The 19,797-nt window shown below is 42.4% G+C and overlaps 1 protein-coding gene across 1 annotated transcript; it reads right to left on the bottom strand.

The window, feature by feature from the left end:
- Positions 1-151: 151 nt before the first annotated feature.
- On the bottom strand, positions 152-19,014 carry DCAF4 (DDB1 and CUL4 associated factor 4). The gene is made up of 13 exons (XM_084521365.1): positions 18,739-19,014; positions 17,165-17,262; positions 15,776-15,933; positions 14,208-14,290; positions 13,481-13,583; positions 12,344-12,487; positions 11,636-11,685; positions 10,428-10,507; positions 9,022-9,117; positions 8,813-8,910; positions 7,973-8,149; positions 7,620-7,734; positions 152-6,703 (listed from the first exon to the last, which is right to left on the bottom strand). Exons 1-13 carry the CDS (start codon positions 18,840-18,842, stop codon positions 6,510-6,512), a joined length of 1,500 nt encoding a protein of 499 aa, XP_084377491.1. The 5' UTR covers positions 18,843-19,014; the 3' UTR covers positions 152-6,509.
- Between the last annotated feature and the right edge of the window lie 783 nt (positions 19,015-19,797).

The raw sequence follows: 19,797 nt of genomic DNA, 5'->3' as shown, positions 1-19,797 counted from the left end.
AGTGGGACCGAGCCTGGAGACAAAGATTAATAGCAGCAGTAGAAACCTGTGACAGTTTTATTCCTGAACTCTTAGGAGAGAGGCTTTACTTGCAGAGGTATTGGTAGCATCTAACCAGAGTGAGTCTTTGCAAAATCTGTCTGCATGTAACAGCTCCTTTCTGGAGCTCTGCAGAAGCCCAGACTGAGTGTTTCATAATGCCAGCACAGTGTTATGAGACAGATCTGACACTTTAATGCAACTTCTGTGAGGGATGTGAAGACTGCTAGATTTAGCAAGCTGCAACTGAGGAAAGAAATTCTAATGCTGGAAAAATGGCTCTGTTTGTTTACCAAGGGTGGGGTTGCCGGTGGGGGGCTGTTTTCCAAGAAATTTCTAGAAGATCATTGTGCATCTAACTTAAGACAAATTAATGACATACCAATAAATTCCTGTCAGTCAAGGTGGCAGTATGTCATTTGGATCAACTGGAGTTCACTGCAGTGTTAATATATCTGTAGTTAAAATGAGCGCACTGTCTTGGGAAGATAACGATTTCACTTGGTCTGAGATGTGGCATGATATAAGCGTGTTCTGAGTTAGTGAGCGAGACAGTTTGATGTAAATCTATTGCCAGAAAAATGATGTCAGACTGATCATTGGTAGATCAAGCATCTGCACCTCTTCTGACTAGAAATTGTGCTGAGAAAACACTAAAAATATGAATTGTGAGAATTAAGTGATGTGCAAAATCCTCCCCAAAGCACTCCCTGGTGAAAAACTAATTCCTAAACACCACAAAATAAATCTGGATTTATAGAGGAAGAAATGTCTGATATGACTGCTCTGATGGATTTGTGCCCATTATAGAAGCCTATGACAATTCAGCAGAAAGATTCCCCTTCAAGCAGGTGGTGTGTGTTGTGGTGTGTGTTTTCTTCTCCTTTGAAGCAGATATATGTGAGGTTCATATAGAAGTGCACGATTCAGTTCCTCGCTACCCAAAACCTTTGGGCCAGACTTGGCTTAAATGCACACCAGGTGCACCTGAGATTTGCAGCTAGGGAAACAGATGGTTGAACAGCAGAGCAGTAACATGTAGCTACTGCCGGGGATTTGCACAAGGGAAACTGCCTTTGTCTTTCACCTTTTTTTTTTTTTTCTTTTTTTTCCCCTCTAAATATTTATCTTCTATTGGTTTTCCTGCTCATTTGTTCTCCTGCCCAGTTCCTCACAGGTGAAGTTGTGCTTGCAGAAGTTTGCCAGTGCGTCTATCATGTGTGCTCCCCTTTGTGTTGCTTCTCAGTTGGACCTTTGCTCATGATCTGGAAAACACGACAACATCAGTAGCTTTTGATGGCAACAAGGGGTTTTGTTGAAATAAAACCTCATCGTGTTACATCTGCCTGGCACGTATGCAAGATGCCTGTCTGCTGTGGCTCTGCTGAGAAATTCACCGGTTCCCTCATTGCTTTGGGGAACCTGGGCATTGCAGAAGTCTGGCTTCGCACCTGCTCATGCAGACTGTGCTCCTTTTTTGGTCCGTTTGCCTTCCAGCAGAGCCAGCCATAACCAGATTTCAGTACTAGTGTCTCACTTAGATTTTGCAGCCTCTTGTTTTCATGTTCCGTTGTTGACTGCTGTTTTCAGTCTCTCTAGCGCCACATATTGTGGCTTTGTCCTTGTATTTAATTTGCCACTGATGGCTGTAATAGAAGTTGGCACTAACAGATACTTCTTTGCCAGTAATTTGAGAACAGAGAGTGATTTGGACAAGCGATAGAGCTGTCTGTTTTTTGTTCCCTGCTGCTTCAGCTGAGCACTTTTTCTTGGTAAAGCAATGTCAACATGTATATTCTGTGGGAACAGCACATAGTAGTGTGTCATAGAACATTTTTGTTCATAGTGCTGGCACGGCAGCCGTGAAATCATGACAATGCCAAAATAAATAAAACTTACTACGAGGGCTTTCAAAATGATCGGTATGGTATGACAATAAGAAAGCCACTGTGGTAGCAGAATGACAACTAGTCCATTATTGAAAGGCAAAATTAAAATTCATTCAGCATTTTAACTTCACTTATGTTGTGTATAATTTGAGTTGACACAAAGCAGTACAGATAAAGGGTGTGGATATGGACATATGCACATGTGTATGTATATGCAAATCCTCACGTAGGGAGTGTCTCAACTGCAGTACTAGAGAATTTCTAATTCAAGAACGTTCAGAGTTTGAAGCTGATTTCTGACATTTTGACGTGCAGGCTAAATCTCTCTGCTTCTGCTTAAAAGGCACTTTTACAGCAGAACTGGGGGGAAGCAGCGGCGTAGGTATGATAAGGTACAGATGACTTGTCAAGAAAGCATCAGAACGCTTCACAGCTACAGTGGTATTAATAGAGCTGCAGGTAGGAAAGCAGTTGTTTGAACAAGAAAAGGCAGGTGATCTTGATTATATTTTAGGCCTTACCTAAAATGATTTATCTGCTTTGTGCCTTTGCTTCCATTTTTGAAAAGTGAAGCCAGTTTAAGATGTTTTAAACTCTCTGGACAACTATCTTTCAACCTCCAGCTGCTCTCCCCAGAAATCCCTGTCTAGAAAGTTCTTTGGGTTGGTATTGACTGCTTATTCCAGCTCATGGAGATACTTGTGTAAGGCAGCACATGCAGGCAGTCACCAACAGCTCAGGATCTGGGGACTCAGTCTGAACTGTTCACTGCCAAATTACATCTTTTCTGAAAGCAGCTGCTGTAAGGGGACAGCTAGAGACTATGTACACATTCCATCTTAAAATCCCACTTCCTTGCAACAAAATACTTAATTTTCTGGTACTGTTAGAATAGGTCACAAGCTCAAAATGTAAAAATGTCAGAGTGGAGTTGTGACTGATGATTTGCTTTTTTAACGTCTTAAAGTTCAGTATTCATCGGGCTGGTAAAGGAGGAATGGCCATGAAGCCATGCATTGCAGTAAATCATGGGTAGCAGGAGGACAAAAGTGAACCCCCTCCCACTTAGACCTATACAAGGTTAAGTTTCCACCTGTTAACATCTAAGCACCATGTGTGACCTACAAGGTCCCATATTAGAGAAGCCTTTTTAAAGGGTGCAAAGAAAAGACAAGAGGAACAGTGACAAGGCTGAGACACTGCGGCTTCTGAAATACCCATGGTGATGAGAGGGACTGGCAATTTGCAAGTTTTTATCACTTATTAAATAATTGTGGGCTTTTCTTGCAATGGAGCAGGGAAGAAGGATGTGGCAGGCTGTTTTGGGGGTTCTCCAATGTCATGCTTCTGCTCTTAGCACAGAAAGGCAGTCCGGTTCCTCCCTCTTCTCTTACATCCTGGAGGACTCCCACTAGAGCAAAACCACTGTTCTGTCTCCCTGGGGGTAGGGAGCAAGGAAAATGCTGCTCTTTCAACCAGCAGCTGGGGCCCATCCTGCTTTAACTGGAGAGGAGCAACATAATAGCCTCCTTCCCAACAGAGAGGGACAGCAGTAAAGGGCTATACACAACAGATGGAAAGTAAAAGGTTTGCTCGACTGTGGGAAAGAGTCAATAATGATCTGTACTTTGGCTTGAGGGAGATTGTGAGCTCAGGATGACCTTGATTTCCTAGGCTGTAGGAACCTCATTGTGCCTGTTGCTGAGCTCTTGATCTGCGTGTACAGTAAACAACCCAGTGTTTGGGTAAACCCAAATAACTGGCGTGTATGAAGAAATAATAACTAGTCCAGGACGTGAGCATTCTTCAGTAGTTGTTTTGGGCAAGCTTTCTAGAGAAAAGGTGCAGCACGTCTCCAGTGGCATTAATAGGGAAAGCACAAAGGAGCTCAGTGTTCTTCCACAGCCCTGACATTTTTCCTCTGTAGCCTGTCAGTAAGGAGAGCCTGGCTGTCCACTCTGAGCCTTGCTCCAGTGGGCAAAAAGGACCAAATTGTGCCTGCTGGGTGAAGGATGCTGCAGCCTAGCTTGGAGTGCAGATTTGGCCTTTTTAAAGTTTTCTGCTAGATTCAGTGCTTGCTGAGAAGCAGAGGCAAAGAAATAGGGTATTTTGATACTGAGGAAGAGAAGGGAGTGTGCAGTTCCTTTTTGTTTGTTTGTTAAGCTACCTTGGGGTCCTAGCTACTGCTGCATAAAGAAATGGTTGAGTTAATACGTCAGCTACTGCCTGCATACTGCTTGCTGGTTGTCACTGAAGCCAAATTATCTTTTTTACCCTGCTCCCCCTCTCCTTTCATACTGCTCTTGCAGGCTTAATTAGAAGCATTGGCTGCAAAAGCATTAGTTGGGTAAATGGGTTTGCAAGGACGTGTGTGTTTGGCTCCTGGAAACAACAGAAAGCAAATGAATATCCTTTTGTTTTGTGAGCTTTGGCTAAAAAGGAGCAAAGAAAATAAACTGTCTTTAGTTACGTAAGATGCTGTTCTACCACAATTCCTAGTTTGTGTTTCCCACAGGAACTGGGCACAATTATTGCAGGGTCTTGTTCTCGCAGAACGTGCACTACTGGGGTTAAGAGTATCAGAGAGGTTAAATGCTAACTTGATGTTCTGGAATTAATTCTTAATAAAGGGAGTTTATGATGTGTTTTGCTACCTGTAAGCATTTGAATCACATATGTTTGCTAGTGAGAATATCGATATAAAGTATGTTCCTGTCCAGCTCTGAGTTGATTATCTGATGAAACATCTGGAGTTTGTGGTGGGATGGGGGTTGGTTAGGTTTCTATTTTGTGACCAGATGCTAGTTGTAGCATGCATTATTAACTAAGCCAATGCAAACTCTTCTGCAACTGGTGCTGTAGGTACTAATCATTGTGCATGTGATATAAAATGGCCTAAATGACCATAAATCACAGGGTATTTTCCCAAATTAAGAAGAAAGGCACGCCAGGAATTGGTGACTATGCTAACCAAGCTGGCCTCTTGATTGACCAAGGGTAGTAAAGCAAATGGGAAGAGCCTGTAAGTGCCAGACTGCAAACCCTCCACTGGGAACATGGGCCCCTCAGCCTTATAAACAAGTTCTGTAGAAAGGAGTGGCAGCACAGAGTATACTGTGAGCAGCTTCTGCTCTGCCTGTGAGAGGGTTAAGATAGGCTCTGCAGAGAAATGCTAAAGCCAGATGCATCAGAGGAGCTATAACTGCAAGGAATTCACAGCTCAATTCCCTTCTGAGGAAAGGGGAGTTGGCTGTTGATGGGATACAAGAAAGATTTGTTTGAATGTATACTCAGGGAAGAAACTGTGTTGGGTGTTTGCTGGGATGTATCTTAACTCCCCTTGCAACAATTATCATAGCATGAATACATTCTATATGAAAAGATGTTACACTGTTCCCACAAGTGTTCCCACCAGGAGAGTTTTCCTGCTATAATTTTGTCTTCTGTATTGATTAATAGGTTAAAAAAAAAAAGGCAAGGAGATAACAGCACAAAAATTAAGTGTGGTGAACAAAAGGGAGCTGCTGAGGAGAAGAGGCAGTTTAAACAGTGTATTGCTTAGGCATGAAAGTTGTGAAAAGACAGGAAACGTGAGGGTGGAGCCTTGCAGGACCCTTTGTGGTACTTCTGAGTAATTCCCTCTTACCCAAATTCACTTGAAAAAATGAAAGGAAAGGGGAGAGCAGGGCATTGGAAATATTCCCCTCCCTTACTCCCAGGGAACAAAACCTCAAAAGTTTAAAACTACAGGATGCTCAGGTTTGCATATCACTCCTGAAGGGGAATCTCCCTGTGCTAGACTTGTACTGCAGAGCATGTGGGATGCTTGAACACAGTTCCTTTCTGGAGGAAGCCAAGAGACTCGCTCACAGAGTGCGCTCAGTGAGCTCAGGCTGAGCAGGGATGCAGAGGGATGCGTTGGCTGCACCACCACAACCTTGATGAGCTAAAAGCTTTGGGTGAAGATTACTAACTGAGAAAGAGAAAGAAAGGCAAGCCAGAAACCTTTGCAGCATGCCTAGAACGGTAGTGCAAATTTCTCTCTGAGGGCAGGGACAGGCTTGCTTTGCCTGCTGTTGCAGAGCATCCATCACTGCCTTTGGGCAATGGCAGTACAGTTGCTCTTCAGCATACTTACGGTTACCACTATCCCCAGCCTGTGCCTGGATGCAGGTCTTCTCTCCCCTGTTTCTGCTGCGTGATGCCTTCCTGGCCCCCTTTTAGCACCCAGTTGGCCCTAAACCCACGAAGGTTTGAGAGAACAGTACAGATGCAGAACAACAAGACATTAATCAGCAGTCACCTTTTATTTACAAGATGTCTGACGTATATACAGCAAAAATTGCCAAACCTACTGGAGGTTCTGAAGTTCATGGGTAAAGCAGATGCAGCAGCACATAGTGACTCAACAACATAGAATCATTAAGGTTGGAAAAGACCTTCATGATCATCTGGTCCAACCATCACCCTACTACCACTGTCACCCACTAAAACAGGTCCCTGGTGATCAGCGTAAATATTCTGAATTCATGTATAGGATGGCAGCTTTGTAAGCCAGTTCTGAGAAGAGTATCAATTGTGTCAGTTATAGGAAAAGTGGTAGAGATCCTGTTTGACAGCCATGAGCAAGCCAGGGACTCCTCGTCTACCCCCCAGTCTTGAAGAAAACACCACGCTGGGGATAGCATCTTTGGAGGAGGGGTGGGGAGAAGGGATGGTTCTAAGCAGATGGGCATCTTGGAGGCTCCAAATTCTGGTGTAGCAGTCCTGACCAACTGAAAAGGAAGGACACCAGCAGTCAGCATCATACAAGAAGTACTTTATGTGGCTCTGCAAGACTATCATCAAAGAAGCAGAAGGTGATCTACAGAGAACAAAGCGTAACCATTTCTATACATCCTGTGGGCAAAGTGCTTATCAATACTTTACAGAACAAGATATACATGTAAAACACTGACTACTGCAAAAGCGGCAAGAATATGTATTTCTTATTAGGTTATAAGAGGTATAATAAATCAGTATTTAGAATGCTTTCCTCATTATCAGGCAAAAAAAACCAGCTTGTCAAATTAAGAATTATTCTCATTATTCCATCACTCATTGAAAAACCCAAGGAGAGCAGACACTACATGTACAAGAACTTCAAGAAGTCTAGCTATATAAGGATTTAGGAATTTTGCTTCATTTATTGTTACCTTTCCTTTTAGGAAAAAAAATCTCAAGATGTAGCCAAGAGTATTCAAAATAACCCTGAGTGACAGAAAATTTACAGGGAGTTCAGCGTATGTGCCAGCGCTTCAGTCCATCACCACACTATGCCCTGTAGCATCAAAGAAGCCTATACATGGTCTTTGGTCTCTATATAGAGATATTACTTCAAGTCTCCTGTTAACAAATTGCTTCCCTGACCTTCAAAATCCATTATTTTCTGCTCTACTCTTGGGCCACGCTGTGGAAAGGATAATGGGACTTCCTGAACATAGTGGATAAAGCACTTAAGAGCTACGCAGGAGTGATTACAGTAGGTGTGCATCCATTTTTGTAGTTGATTGCAGTACATCTAAAGCAAAAGTTCTGCTGAATTTTGAAGAGTTAACAGCTATCCAGCTTGCAACAGCTGTAGCTAAGAAATAGCCTTCAAGCATAAGAAAATCACTGCACTTACAAGTAGAAGGGAAGAAGTCAACCCACCTGCTGTAAGAAGTCCTTCCTCCTCATTTACATGCAAAGGGAGAATAGCATATTCGTTGTGATGACCTTGGTACTGTTTCACACACTTCACTGTTCTCAGGTCCCAGAGTTTTATCTGAAAGTTGAAGTATTTTTTCACAAGAGGATACGTTAACAAAGCAGAGATCACTTGCTGGTTGGTAAATAAGTGGACCTAGTAGTGAGGAGCAAAGACAGCCCAGTAGGGAAATACCACCCAGTTCTGTGCCACTCTCCAAAGAACAGCCACCCGCCCTCAGGTCTGGAGTAAGCGTCTGTCATTGCCCAGATACCTAAAGGAACTAACTGTGTATCCCACAGCAGCAGAACCCTACCTTCCCAGCCATATCTGCTGCCATCAGGTAGTGTTCAGCCTCGAGAAGCCGAATAGACGTAACTGCCGAGTCATGGAAGAGGCGGATTGCTTTCCAGCTCTGGCCCTTGCGGTTGCGCTGACGCACATCGATGCTGAAAATCTCACCTGAACGGCAGCCATTGTACAGCATCGGGGTCTGGAAGAATCCAAAAGAAAGAGGTGCACTGCATAGCATCTGAAAAGGCTTCCTTACACAGGAAGTACCAACATCGAGCTTTTGGGTTCACTGGTGTAGCTCTCAAATTATTTTATTAACACAAGCATTAGGAACCAGAATTTTTATTACACAGTGTGGTATTTTTGAGCCAACTCATTAGTTCCATTCAAACCTCAATTATTTACCTCAGTTGTAAAAGGTCAGCTAGGTTAGCAGGAACTTAGGCTAACATAACAGCAGAACAGGAACTGGAATTCTCATGTTCTGATTTGACCCCTCTCACTAAATCTTTGTGAACAAGTCAATTAGAATTCTATGGCTGTTTTTTCTCTTGATGGAGACAATACATTGAGTGTTAATGAAATTAGGTCATTTTGAAAAAAACAACCTACAATACATTATTACTCTGCTCTTTGTACTTCCATAATTTCCTTTTCACCTCTGAATATTTAACAAAAATACCTTCCACACCATAGATTTTGAGATCAGTTAATTTTTTCATTGCTATTCCACTGTGTGCCAGCATCAGACAGCTACGGAATGATAACTGTCATCATAACCCTTATCAACAAGATGATGAGTCCGATCACACACAGTACCCACTAATGACAATGCTCCGAAACAAATGAAGGTTCTTTCTACCTGAGTAGCAAACTGTTGTGCCAAGACATCACTACTGGTTCCAAATGTCTGTCGATGCCCTGTCACTACATTGGTCACGAGAACTCGTCGTGTCAGGCCTAAGGGAGACAGATTATGTTCATTTAGTTGTAATTTGAGCTGCAGGTGGGAGATTAAAGCAAGAAGTCTTTCCTGCTGAGATAGAAGTGGTTGCTAGCCTTGCAGATCACCTGTGCTGAAGCAGTTGTCTGCTTGTGGATTCAGGCACCAAGCACAGGACCAGGCAGTAGATATCTTGAAGCTGCACAACATTCCAGGTCGATCTCCTAGGAGAAATAAATACCACATGAAGCATCCATAAAATGTAAGGACAGGATGATAACTCAGGAAGATTCTCTGGACTTCCATGCTTCTTTGAACATTGTAATTAGAAGCAGAGACAATGATAGCCAGTTAATACTCCTGTGCTACTCAAGAGACATGAAACAAAAGCAGGACTTCACCGTTGTAAGCTGAAGACTTACAGCCTACACATACACACGACTGTGAAATTTACTCATTAGTCAGAGGTCTGACCATGATAGTAAAGATCAGAGAAGAGGAAAGTAACACGTGCTTTACAGCACTAAGCAAGCCATTTTTTAAAGACAAGTGGGCTGGAACACAAAACATTTTCTTTAGAAGCTGTAGTTCAGCCAAAGCCTAACTTAGAAGTTCTATAAATAATGAAGATGGAAGAATTAAAAAAAAAAAAAAGTATGGAGGGAAAAAAAAACACTTAAATTAATACTGTCTCTTCCCTGCTTCTCCGGGCCTGTGTTTTTAAAACAGTTTTCAGTGAAGTAACAGCACTCTAGGTTTGATTCTTACTCATGTTCTTACTCATGTAGCTCCTGTACAAGGCCTACCAACCCAAGTACTTTAACCGCACAGTTTTCACTTTATGGGATGTCTGCCGCAATCATACAGATGTCAGGCAGCACAGGTGACATGTCTAAAACCATGCTGCAGATGGAAGTTTTACTTTTGTTTTGAAGGTACCAGCCTGACTGCTGTCTCCAAGAACACAGAAAAAAAAATATAGATAATACAGCTACAGCCATCAGATTTATGATAAAGAATTTTCTAAATCAATCATGCTTACACAAAGCTAAGCACGATGTCTAGTACAAGGAGCCATGGGCTGAGACATTTACCAGCCTTCCACCTATGATTAATCCACTAAGCACAGGGAGTACCTACGGCGATAAAATATCCTGCAATGATTCTAGGGAGTCTATAAGGAAATCTGAGTACTTCTTGTGTGCTGTTTCTGCATGTTACTTAAAAGGCCAAGCTACTCATATGAATAATCTCAAATGTTTACTTTACAAGCAGGACGTTCTCCTGCCAAAGTGCAACATCAGCAGAAACTAAAAATAAACTAGTGCTTTGAATACTGCTTGCTAATTAATTCTTAAGGTAAGTTCTTTCATCTGTTCGTTTCTTATACTGGAATTCTTCAGGACTTCCTAGATTCATTTCTTTTTTTTGTACAAGAATACAACTACTGAAATTTGGACATCTTTCCCTTGTACTCTTTGCATTACCATAACTACTCTCCAAAATTGGAAAAAAACAAAAACAAACATCTTACCTGGGTTAGTGCTGCTGAACAATGATGCTGGAAGCAAACTGGCACAGCCTGGAGTTTCTGCAATTCCCATGAGGCACAGCTTGCTGGAGCGAGTTAAGGAAAACAAAGATTTCTTCCTAGAATGGAACAGGCTGCCTAATATTTATAGCTGGGAAAAGTAAGATGCTCTGACACAGTTGTAGTTCATAATGCTCCCCGTTCAGTAACGTCTTCCAAGAACTTTGTTGTGCCTTACGCTTCACAATTAAGTCTTGACGCTTCCTTTCTTTCATAGGGTGAGCTAGAAAGAACACGACTGTGTATATGTAAATAGACCATACATGCTGATGACACTGCATTGATATAGAATTGTTTTGATGGAGATGAGCTGGAGAAAGGGTTACATACACTGAGGAGGCAAGAGTCAATTTAGAGTGCGTTGAAATAATTCCCCAACATTATAGTGGGTATAAATAGGTTTTGAAACTGCTTTTCAAGTTTAGTGTGGTAAATCTGTGTCTTAGATAGAGAAAAACATTGAATAACCAAGCAATCTCCAACTCCTAACCATCTCTAAGCAAGACTGATGAAATCCTGCCACCTTCTGGATCAGTTCTGAATTGCATAACTATCACATAACTATCGGTATCCCTTCCTCTTTTAATAGCCACTTTTAATGCCACTTAGACCTTCTGTTGTTTAATAGACCTTCTGTTGCTTGTCATCTCCCACTTTAAAATTCCATTCTGTTCCTCTCTTTTGTGACTTTGTGTCATCCACTTTTACTTCCTCTACTACACATCAACTTTTCTTTTCTTTTGAGATAAAGCTGCAGGACACGCTCTGGCACTGAGCTCTGCCGCTTTCAATAAGTTGCTGCCCTTCTCCTCCCCTCCAGTCAACATGGCAATGGGTTTACAACAGACACCAAACAACCCCCTTTCAAAGAGCTCCACTTTTTTAAAAAGAAAGTTAGTTGCCTTGACTCTCTCTTTTGTTGTTTTATTACACTGGTACAGAACTCCATACGTCTGTAACAGCGTGATACATCTGTTTCACTAGCCCCAGCAGCTTCCAATTTAATTAATTTTGGACAACTTTCCCAGTCTTCTAGAAAACAACATTTCTGGGGCAACTACGTGAGATGTCTTCTGAAAATGTTCTGTTCTGTGCAGCACAATGCAGAATAGTCAAAGCAGCACTGACATTTTGCTTTTGTAAAAGGATATAAAACATGAGAGTCTGGATGTGTCAGTGATGCCCAGCACACAGAATTCACCTTCAGACACAAGAAGACAGTGTTTGTGTAGACCTCGTACACAATTCACGAAAGGGCATTTCCATGCAAAGATGGCATGAAACTACGCACTGGGCACACTTCCTTAGCTCATGCAATAGCGTGGTAGCAGCACACGAGCAGTTTATCCCTATTCTCCTCTTAGGTGTACAGAAGAGAGGGCAGCACTGGGAAGTCTGTCCAAATATGGACAGACTAAGGCACCAAGCACATCCTATTATTTAAGGGATCATCCTTACTAGAATCTGAGCATGAAGAGGTTACACAAATCTGTTTTAAATATTCTTCATGTATACAGATAAACACATTTTCCCAAAGTTATTTTAAAGAAACATACAAATCTTACTTTCTCAACATAGTGTTTTCAGCTATGGCTGAGTGAAACCCTGAAGCGCTATCCTTGGAAGGTGATACGTCTACATGGTCTTCTGTTCCGATGGCAGCATAGCATTCCTGATAAATAATGCTAGTCCTCAGGACTATCCGAGGCAAGTTTACTGCGATTCTGTGACATCACGCTGCTAGATTCTTCCTTTCTCTCCTACTAGCCCCTTCCCCTCATGCATTTCCCCACGTGCCTACCAAGCAACAGCGTTTTGAGAATGCAGCAATTGAAGGAAGCAGGAACAGAACACAGTACTTTGCGGTTGGTGAAGTAGAGGTTGTCATACATCTCTACAGTGAGAGACTCCTTCCCCAAACCACTGAGGTTGATGATTCCATATTTACACCCTCCGTGCTCTACGTCGTTCACGGTGAATATCCGCTCACAAGCAACATCTGCCTGTAAAATAAAAGCATCGTTGCACTCAGTGGAAACTTGCTGGAAAAAATGGCTTGAGGTAGCTGCATTAGATCTAAAATGGAGAAACATTAATTAGTCACTTTAACACCATCAACTTTCCATTCATCCTTAAAACAGTGGTCAATACCTTTTTTTAATGCAGGCATAGAAAAATTATCATTAAAAAAGAAAATGATTCAGTCCTTAAACAATAATAAAAACTCTTTCCCATTATATCAGATACTTCCTCTGGTTGTTATTAGTAAGCACAGACTGGTATCAGTAGAGGACTCAAAGAACAAAATAGTAATTAAATCTTATCAAAATGAATGTGGAATTCTCCTATCCTGCTTAAGTGTAGGAGATTCTCCTCCTGCTGGATCACATCACAGCAAAAAGGATGCTGCTGTATTTCAACTTTTATAACACTAAGTTTCCAACCCCGTTCTGGCTCCAGCTACCGAGGCAGTGCTCTGTTTGCAAGGCTAGAAGCTGGTCCTGGAGAGCTTCCTACATGGGCTATGGCAGTTATTTGCTCCAGAGACCTTTTCTGCACACACATGCCATCAAAAACAGTAGAAACTGCCTTCAGAGTATGAGAGGTAAAATTGTTACAGGTGTTTACATAGACTTCCTACACTACAGGCTTTGCTATTTCCCAAGTTCTTCTCTTCAATTTTCCTCTTCTTTCCCTTCAGAAAAACACCATACTAATCGCCCACAAAATTCCTGTTTATTTCCAACAGGAAATATTGATCAGCTCCCCAGATCACTTACATATCCAACCTTTTTATAAATTTTCCTCCTTAAGGAAGGACACTCTCTTCCTACCTGCTTAAAAACTACTGAGCTCAGATTTTGAGAACTAACCCAACAGGAATAATGCACCTTTTAAAGCAAAATTTGACATATCGGATTTGATTTCAAGATCCTCAATTTTCACTGAAGGCAGACTTTCTGTATCTTAAAAGTTTAACAGTTGTCATAACATACCACAATTATTTTAAAATTGTTGGTTCCAGCAACCGAGGAATCGGGACTGTGAATTTCTATCTTCCTCCTCTGCATGCAGTTCACTTTTAGTTCATGGACCATCCTGTAAAAGCAGGCGGGGTGGGAGGAGAGAAGGAATTCAGGTGAGCCTAGGTTTAAGAATTGTTGATAAGACAGTCAGAACTGCTTCTCAGTTGCAGAAGATAAAATGCCTGAAAACTAGCACGCTACAATTTCACTTACATAATCTGTTCATTGACTTTCGTCCCATTGTTTTGAACCCCAGAACATCTCAAGTAGCAGGAACAACAACATAGCAAGCCACTAACTTCCTTTCTACACTGTTATTGAACTTGAGCATAGAGATTCTAATGGTGGGGAAGACATCCACATCAGCTGAAGAGCACTGATCCAAAGAAAAGCTGAACTGTGTTCATAGAACACAATGTGGTAAAACAGCATGTATTGGAGGAAAAAAAAAAAAAAAAAGTGAAGGTTTAAACTCCAGTTATCTGAGATTGGGACATACCTTCCTCATCTCAATTCTCACCACTTCAGAAATTATAGAAGAATATAACTCTTTTGTTATTATAAATAACATTACTCTGTCCTAAGTGGAAGGGTGAGGGATGCAAAAAAAACAAAAAACAAAAAACAACTGACAGGAATGGTTGTACGAGTAGCAGAACTTGATATTGCAAACAGAAGACAATTCAGATTATTGTACCTGCAATAACTTGTGGAGCTGAGCAAACCTAGTTGCCTTTTCTGTAACAGCATGGATGAATTTAGTCCGGGCCTTGTTGTTTTCTGGAAGAGAATAAAATGAAAGTGTTCTCAGTTATTTTCTTGTTTATGATTCAAGTGTGGCCATTGGTCTTTGATATTTGGGATATTCGGGTAACTTCTTCCTCGAGCCTATGTATAATAATATTTTCAAGTCTATAAAATGCATTTCAGCAACATTTCCCTGGTCTACTATAGAAAGTACACAAGAAAGAGAAGTATTCTTGTGAATTTCAAGTGCTTCTATAAATACAAAAACTGGGAAAAAAATCTCTTGTTTTTGCTTAACACAATCAATGGTACTAGCTTGAGGTGTGAAGTCACCTTGTGTTTTTACTCTGACACCTTAAATCTTATTACATAGCAAAGCTCTATCACCACAAGACTGCTGTTAACATGCAGTCTTATTGCTGCACTAAGTTTCTTTTCCATTCATCACTTTTTAAAGTTGCATGTGAACACTTTATAAATACTAGGGAGAGCAAAGGATAGAGAACTTTGCAGTGTTAGGGATTAAGAAATCTCTTTGATAATGCTCTGTCAAAGTATTGAAGAGTCAGAACATTCATATCCAGGAGGCTGATTCAGATGTCTGATTCTATAACCAGATTTTGAGAAGAAATGTATCTTCACAGTTCCCATTAACAATTACATGGCCAGCAGCTGTATAGGAGCTATGAAAACTAAACTTCTCATGGAAACAGCTTAAGAGAAACCCTCCACCACCACCATCCTCCCACCAAACAACAGCCCTTTCATAATGAAGATGGAAGAGGTGAATTGCTGCTTGAACAAATAACTTTATTACCTGAGGAGAAATATACCACACTCCTCTCCCAAACAACAGCATATTTAAGGTGAGCTTCAGACACTGATTTGCTAAGTTATAAGACTTGGCTTTCAAGCAATTAAAACCATTCTTGCTAGGTATTTTACCCAGGTTTCAGATGTGTACTATTGCTATCAACTCTGCTGTAACACTTTATGTCTGGAAAGCCTGCATACTTTCCATTATAAACTTGAAAGTATAAAGATAAGACTAAACTTGATGTCGCCTGTACAAAGAAAATTCTTTGTTACAACACTGTTTCCCCAAAACATCGTTAGTATTATTTCCTCAGGGTCTAGGTACACAGTCTAAATATTTATTAAACATATGGAAAGCCTACAACTGAGATCCCACTTTGCCAGTTCACAGCAGGGATCTGAAACCTGGCATCCAATGTCCTGACTCAACTGTAATTGTTAGACAATTTGTTATTCTGAGAGTTCCTGTCTCTTTACAGTGTTTTTTTTTTGGTTTGTTTGAAAGTGACTTCCTTTCATTCCTGTGTGGAACAACCAAACAAAAGACTTCAAGAAATATAAATTCTCAGCAAAAAGAATTTTTTGCTTCTTCAGACAGCTTATGGGACTGTACTACAGTCAAAAAATCTAAGGATTTTAGCTCATCATCTGTCTTCAGACAGAACACAACAAAGGATAATTGCAATCTCTTTCAGAACGTACCTTGTTTTGTTTTTCTTCCTCTTCTAAGAGTCTCAGTCTTTTACTCTCCATTGCCTTGTGCTGAATACTCTCCTTGGTGAGTGGGTTGCAGTTATTATGTCCAGGCAGTAGGCGAAAATAGCGTTTTTTTTCTGGGTCATAGTAAAATCCTGGCAGTTCTGTAAAGGTAGCAAAAATAAACAAAATCAGATGCATAACCAGATTTATTTGTTACTCCTTGACATCCCACATCTTCATGGAAACGTCAAGCTCACAAGGCTCAAAGTTATTGCTCCTAGTTGGTCCCAAGCATGATAGGCAGACCAGGAATAGAAGACAGCCACTTAAGAGGAAAAAAGGATTTTATTCAGAAGAGGTGAACACTAACATCTTTGGGGGTTTTTATTTAAACCTTTATCTACTACTACAACCTACATTTGAAGTAACCTCTTTTTGCTGCTGCTTATAATTCAGCTCCTTGTCAGTATGTCTTAGGTTTCAGCTTGGCGATAAACGACCAAGATTTATTCAACTTGAAAAAATGTAAAGTTAGTTGGTAAGAGCACACTGCGTGTAGTATACAGAATCTGTTTACGCAGCAATAAATGTTTTGAACGATATATATTATTTCCTAACAGGCTCACAAACTCTTAAGCACAAGAGTGATACACAAAAAAAAAAAAAAAAATCACTTTATGCTCTGGCTTTGTCTGTTGCTAAGAGGTTGCAGAGTCAGTGGTGTCTCAGGACTCTCCTGCTGTGGAGCTTTGCATGTTCCCACAGGCCTAGCTTTTCCTAGGGATGTTTAATGAGTCAGAAAACCAGAATGCAAACGGAACATCATCTTTTATAGCATTGCTACTGCATCAAGTCTGGTTTTGCCAGTTGACTCCCTAATAACGAATGCACAGATGATTTAGCCAGACAGTATTTCTTACAGATTATAAATACACTGAAGGCATAGAGATGAATTTGTATTTTTCCAAAGTGGTGGATAGTTGTGTCTTTTAGAAGACTGAATAATTTGATCTACATTACTTTTTTATATGCTGTCCTTTTATTTTTATTGAAAGATATATAACATTTTCAGCACAGATAAGAAAAAAGTTCATATTCTTCCCAAACCAAGATTTCTGGAGAGAAAAACAAAATTCTATTATTGTCAGTTTATAATAGCTTGGCTAAGCACACGAGTTTTCATACAAAAGATGGAGTTCTGGGCCTGAAAGTTTTGTTCCTGCTCTCCAGATTTTCACTAACTACATCTTTTTAGATCACCTTTTCAGATACTAATTTTCTCTACAAACTTTATTGTTTATATCCATCCCTTAACACCATGCTATTAATACAGCACATAATAACACCACATTTTTTTTCATAAGATCAGCGTACAGACACTGATTTTCTTGCCTGGTACTACAGAGTTCTGCGTCAAACTGGATGAAGAAGGATTTCCATTGCTGCTGGGGTCTGCATTCACTGAGGTTTGTGGTTCCTCCTGTTCAGACCTAAAAAAATAATAGTATTGCCTTCAAGACAGGCCCACAATTGCCCTACACATCTTTTCTGCAAAGCCTCTTTAAAGCAGCTTGTTAGTCACATTAATAGAGTGCAATTTTGCAGGTCTGTGATAAGCACACTGTGTGTATCACTGTATGCCAACCTATGAAAAAGGAACAGTACAAACATTCAGCTTTAAAACCTCTCAAGAACACAAGAGATAACAGTATCTTAAAGTCTTAATTACTTGCTAAAACATTAGAGGTGGTTGCTGCTTCTGTATGTGTAGTTAACTCTGCAGCAAAAGATTAGTTCTGGGCATGTTACCATACCCTCTATTTCAAAGAAAAGCACGTCCTTGAAAGTCGGATAATGCTTTAGAGCATAAAGTGAAAGAAATGGCATGGATAAAAAAATGACATCAGATCAGAAGTATTTTGCCATTGTCTTCATGAAAGGAAGCTCATGGAGGAGCTTCAGAAGCATGCAAACCAAGGAAAAAATTCAGGAAAACTCTAGGAAAGAAAAAATTTGTAATCAGTGTCACAGTGAAGTAGGTAACTGCAGCTTTCTTCTTTGAGAAGCCATTTAAACAGGCACAGTCAGTACTGAGGGGTGAAATTCCACTGGGATGTTTTCTGAATCACCCCTACGATTCTCACTTTTTGAGACAGGTCATCTTAAAAGTGTTAGGCCAAAATGTTTTTCATGAGTCATAATTTACTAAAACAAAATAACAAGGAAATTCTGGTTTTAATAGCAGCTCTGTTGCTGCTCAGTTATACAGGTTTGTGATTTTTAAAGAATGTAACTGATCTACCAGGTGGGGAACCACTGAACTCCAGCATTGGATCTAAAGCTTGTTAGTGAAATACTTTATTCTGTATTTGTGAAGCAGGGGCCATTTGCATTTCTAACGTTTTACACAACTAGAATTAATGGGGCAGCTCTTACATGCGTGCATATCTTTCCCTGAAAATCCTTTTTACAAGAAATGCTTGTAGTATTAAAGGCCTGGCCTGCTTTACTCCTGTAAGAGACCGATGACAGAACACAGCAGAGAAGGAGAGCCATACACATAGCCCTAACGCAGGTAAGCAGAGGTTCCAAAGTTTAAAATGTCTTTTTCTGAAAGCGTCAGCTCTCAAGGCAACAACTCCTAAGACCTCGTCCCAGTTTCCTGACCAATGTGCGGCATTATCACCCCAATACTTCACGTGTTTTTAAACTTCCAGGGAGATTTACGGATCGTTTTTACACCGGCAGTCCCTGAGGCGCGAGCTGGATGGCAGGTAAGCGCTTACAAACGCTCCTCTCCTCACTGAGCCATCTCTGCGTGCTGCTGACGGGCTGTGGAGGAGATGAGACCCCCCGCAGCCCCCTCCCAGCTTGGGCACATTTGCGGGTGAGCAGGCCCGGAGGGGCCCCCCCCAGCTCCCGCACAGCCCCCGGCCCGGCCCCCCCACCCCCGCGCCCCCACTCGCCTGTCGGGGCGGTGTCCGGGCCGCCTGCGCCCGCGGGGCCGCTGCCTGTGCCCGCGGCCGCTCCAGCCCCGCTTCTCCTCGCCTCTCCAGCGGCCTCCCCGCATGGCTGCCTGCGGAGACAACGGACACAGGCGCGTGGGGGTGCCCGCCGTGCCAGCGCGCCTCCGCACCGGGGCTTTCGGCGGGGGGAGCCCCAGCGGGGCGGGGCGCCTCGCCCCGGGGCCGGGGCCGGGGCCGGGGCCGCTGCCGGCCCGGAGCCGCACGCCCTGACGCGGGGCCGCAGCCCCCCCCCCCGCCGCCCCTCACCGCTTCCACACAGGCGCCCCGCCCACCCCGGTGAACGCTCGCTGATTGGCGCTCAGCGGGCCCTGCCGCCTGACAGGCAGCTCCCTCGACAAATAGGAGGACAGCGCTCCGCCTGCCTCGCTGCCTGCATCTCGAGGAGGGGCGGGAGGGAAATGGCGGCCGGCGGGAGGCCCTGAGGGGGCTCTGAGGCGCTTCCCTCAGTTCTGGGGGGCTTGGCTCTGGGGGGACCTCCCAGCTGGAACGGTTGCACTTTACTTTTACATAGCGAGCTTGCTATGGTGTTTGGCGTGAGAGTGACTTTGGGGAGGTAATCAAGGAGTAATGACTTCAGACTAAACGCGGGCAGGCTGAGGCGAGGCTCTGTGAGGAAATGCTTTACTCAGAGGGCAATGAGGTGCTGGAGCGGGCTGCCCAGAGCTGTGGTGCCCCATCCCTGGAGGTGCTCAAGGCCAGGCTGGATGGGGCTTTGGGCAGCCTGGTGTGGTGGGAGGTGTACCAGCTCATAGCAGGAGCATTGGGTTTTATTCATCTTTAAGGCCCCTTCCAACCCCAGCCATTCTGTGGGTCTTAAATCCTCTCTCTCTCACTCACTTGGTGTGTGTTTTAAGTTCAAAATGCCTAGAAATAAAAGTGGCCAGTGAAAATATACCTTTAGGGGTAGGAACGGTCAGGGAACTCCCTTGTAGCTCGTACAGCCTGTGAACTCTGTTTCTTTGCCTCTTTAAAAGGCAGAGGACCAGTGTGGTCTGGCTC

The sequence above is a fragment of the Aythya ferina genome (genome assembly GCF_964211825.1).
Source record: "Aythya ferina genome assembly, chromosome: 5".
NCBI classification, from domain to species: domain Eukaryota; kingdom Metazoa; phylum Chordata; class Aves; order Anseriformes; family Anatidae; genus Aythya; species Aythya ferina.
Note: the sequence above shows the minus strand (reverse complement) of the source record. Positions and strands in the feature narration are given on the sequence as shown.

Coding starts and splice junctions, on each gene's coding strand:
- DCAF4 (XM_084521365.1), bottom strand. CDS start 18,842: ATGCGGGGAGGCCGCTGGAGAGGCGAGGAGAAGCGGGGCTGGAGCGGC. Junction 15,934..17,164: donor GCAGAACTCTGTAGTACCAG/GCAAGAAAATCA, acceptor CTACCTTTACAG/AACTGCCAGGATTTTACTAT. Junction 13,584..14,207: donor AGCTCCACAAGTTATTGCAG/GTACAATAATCT, acceptor CTGCTTTTACAG/GATGGTCCATGAACTAAAAG.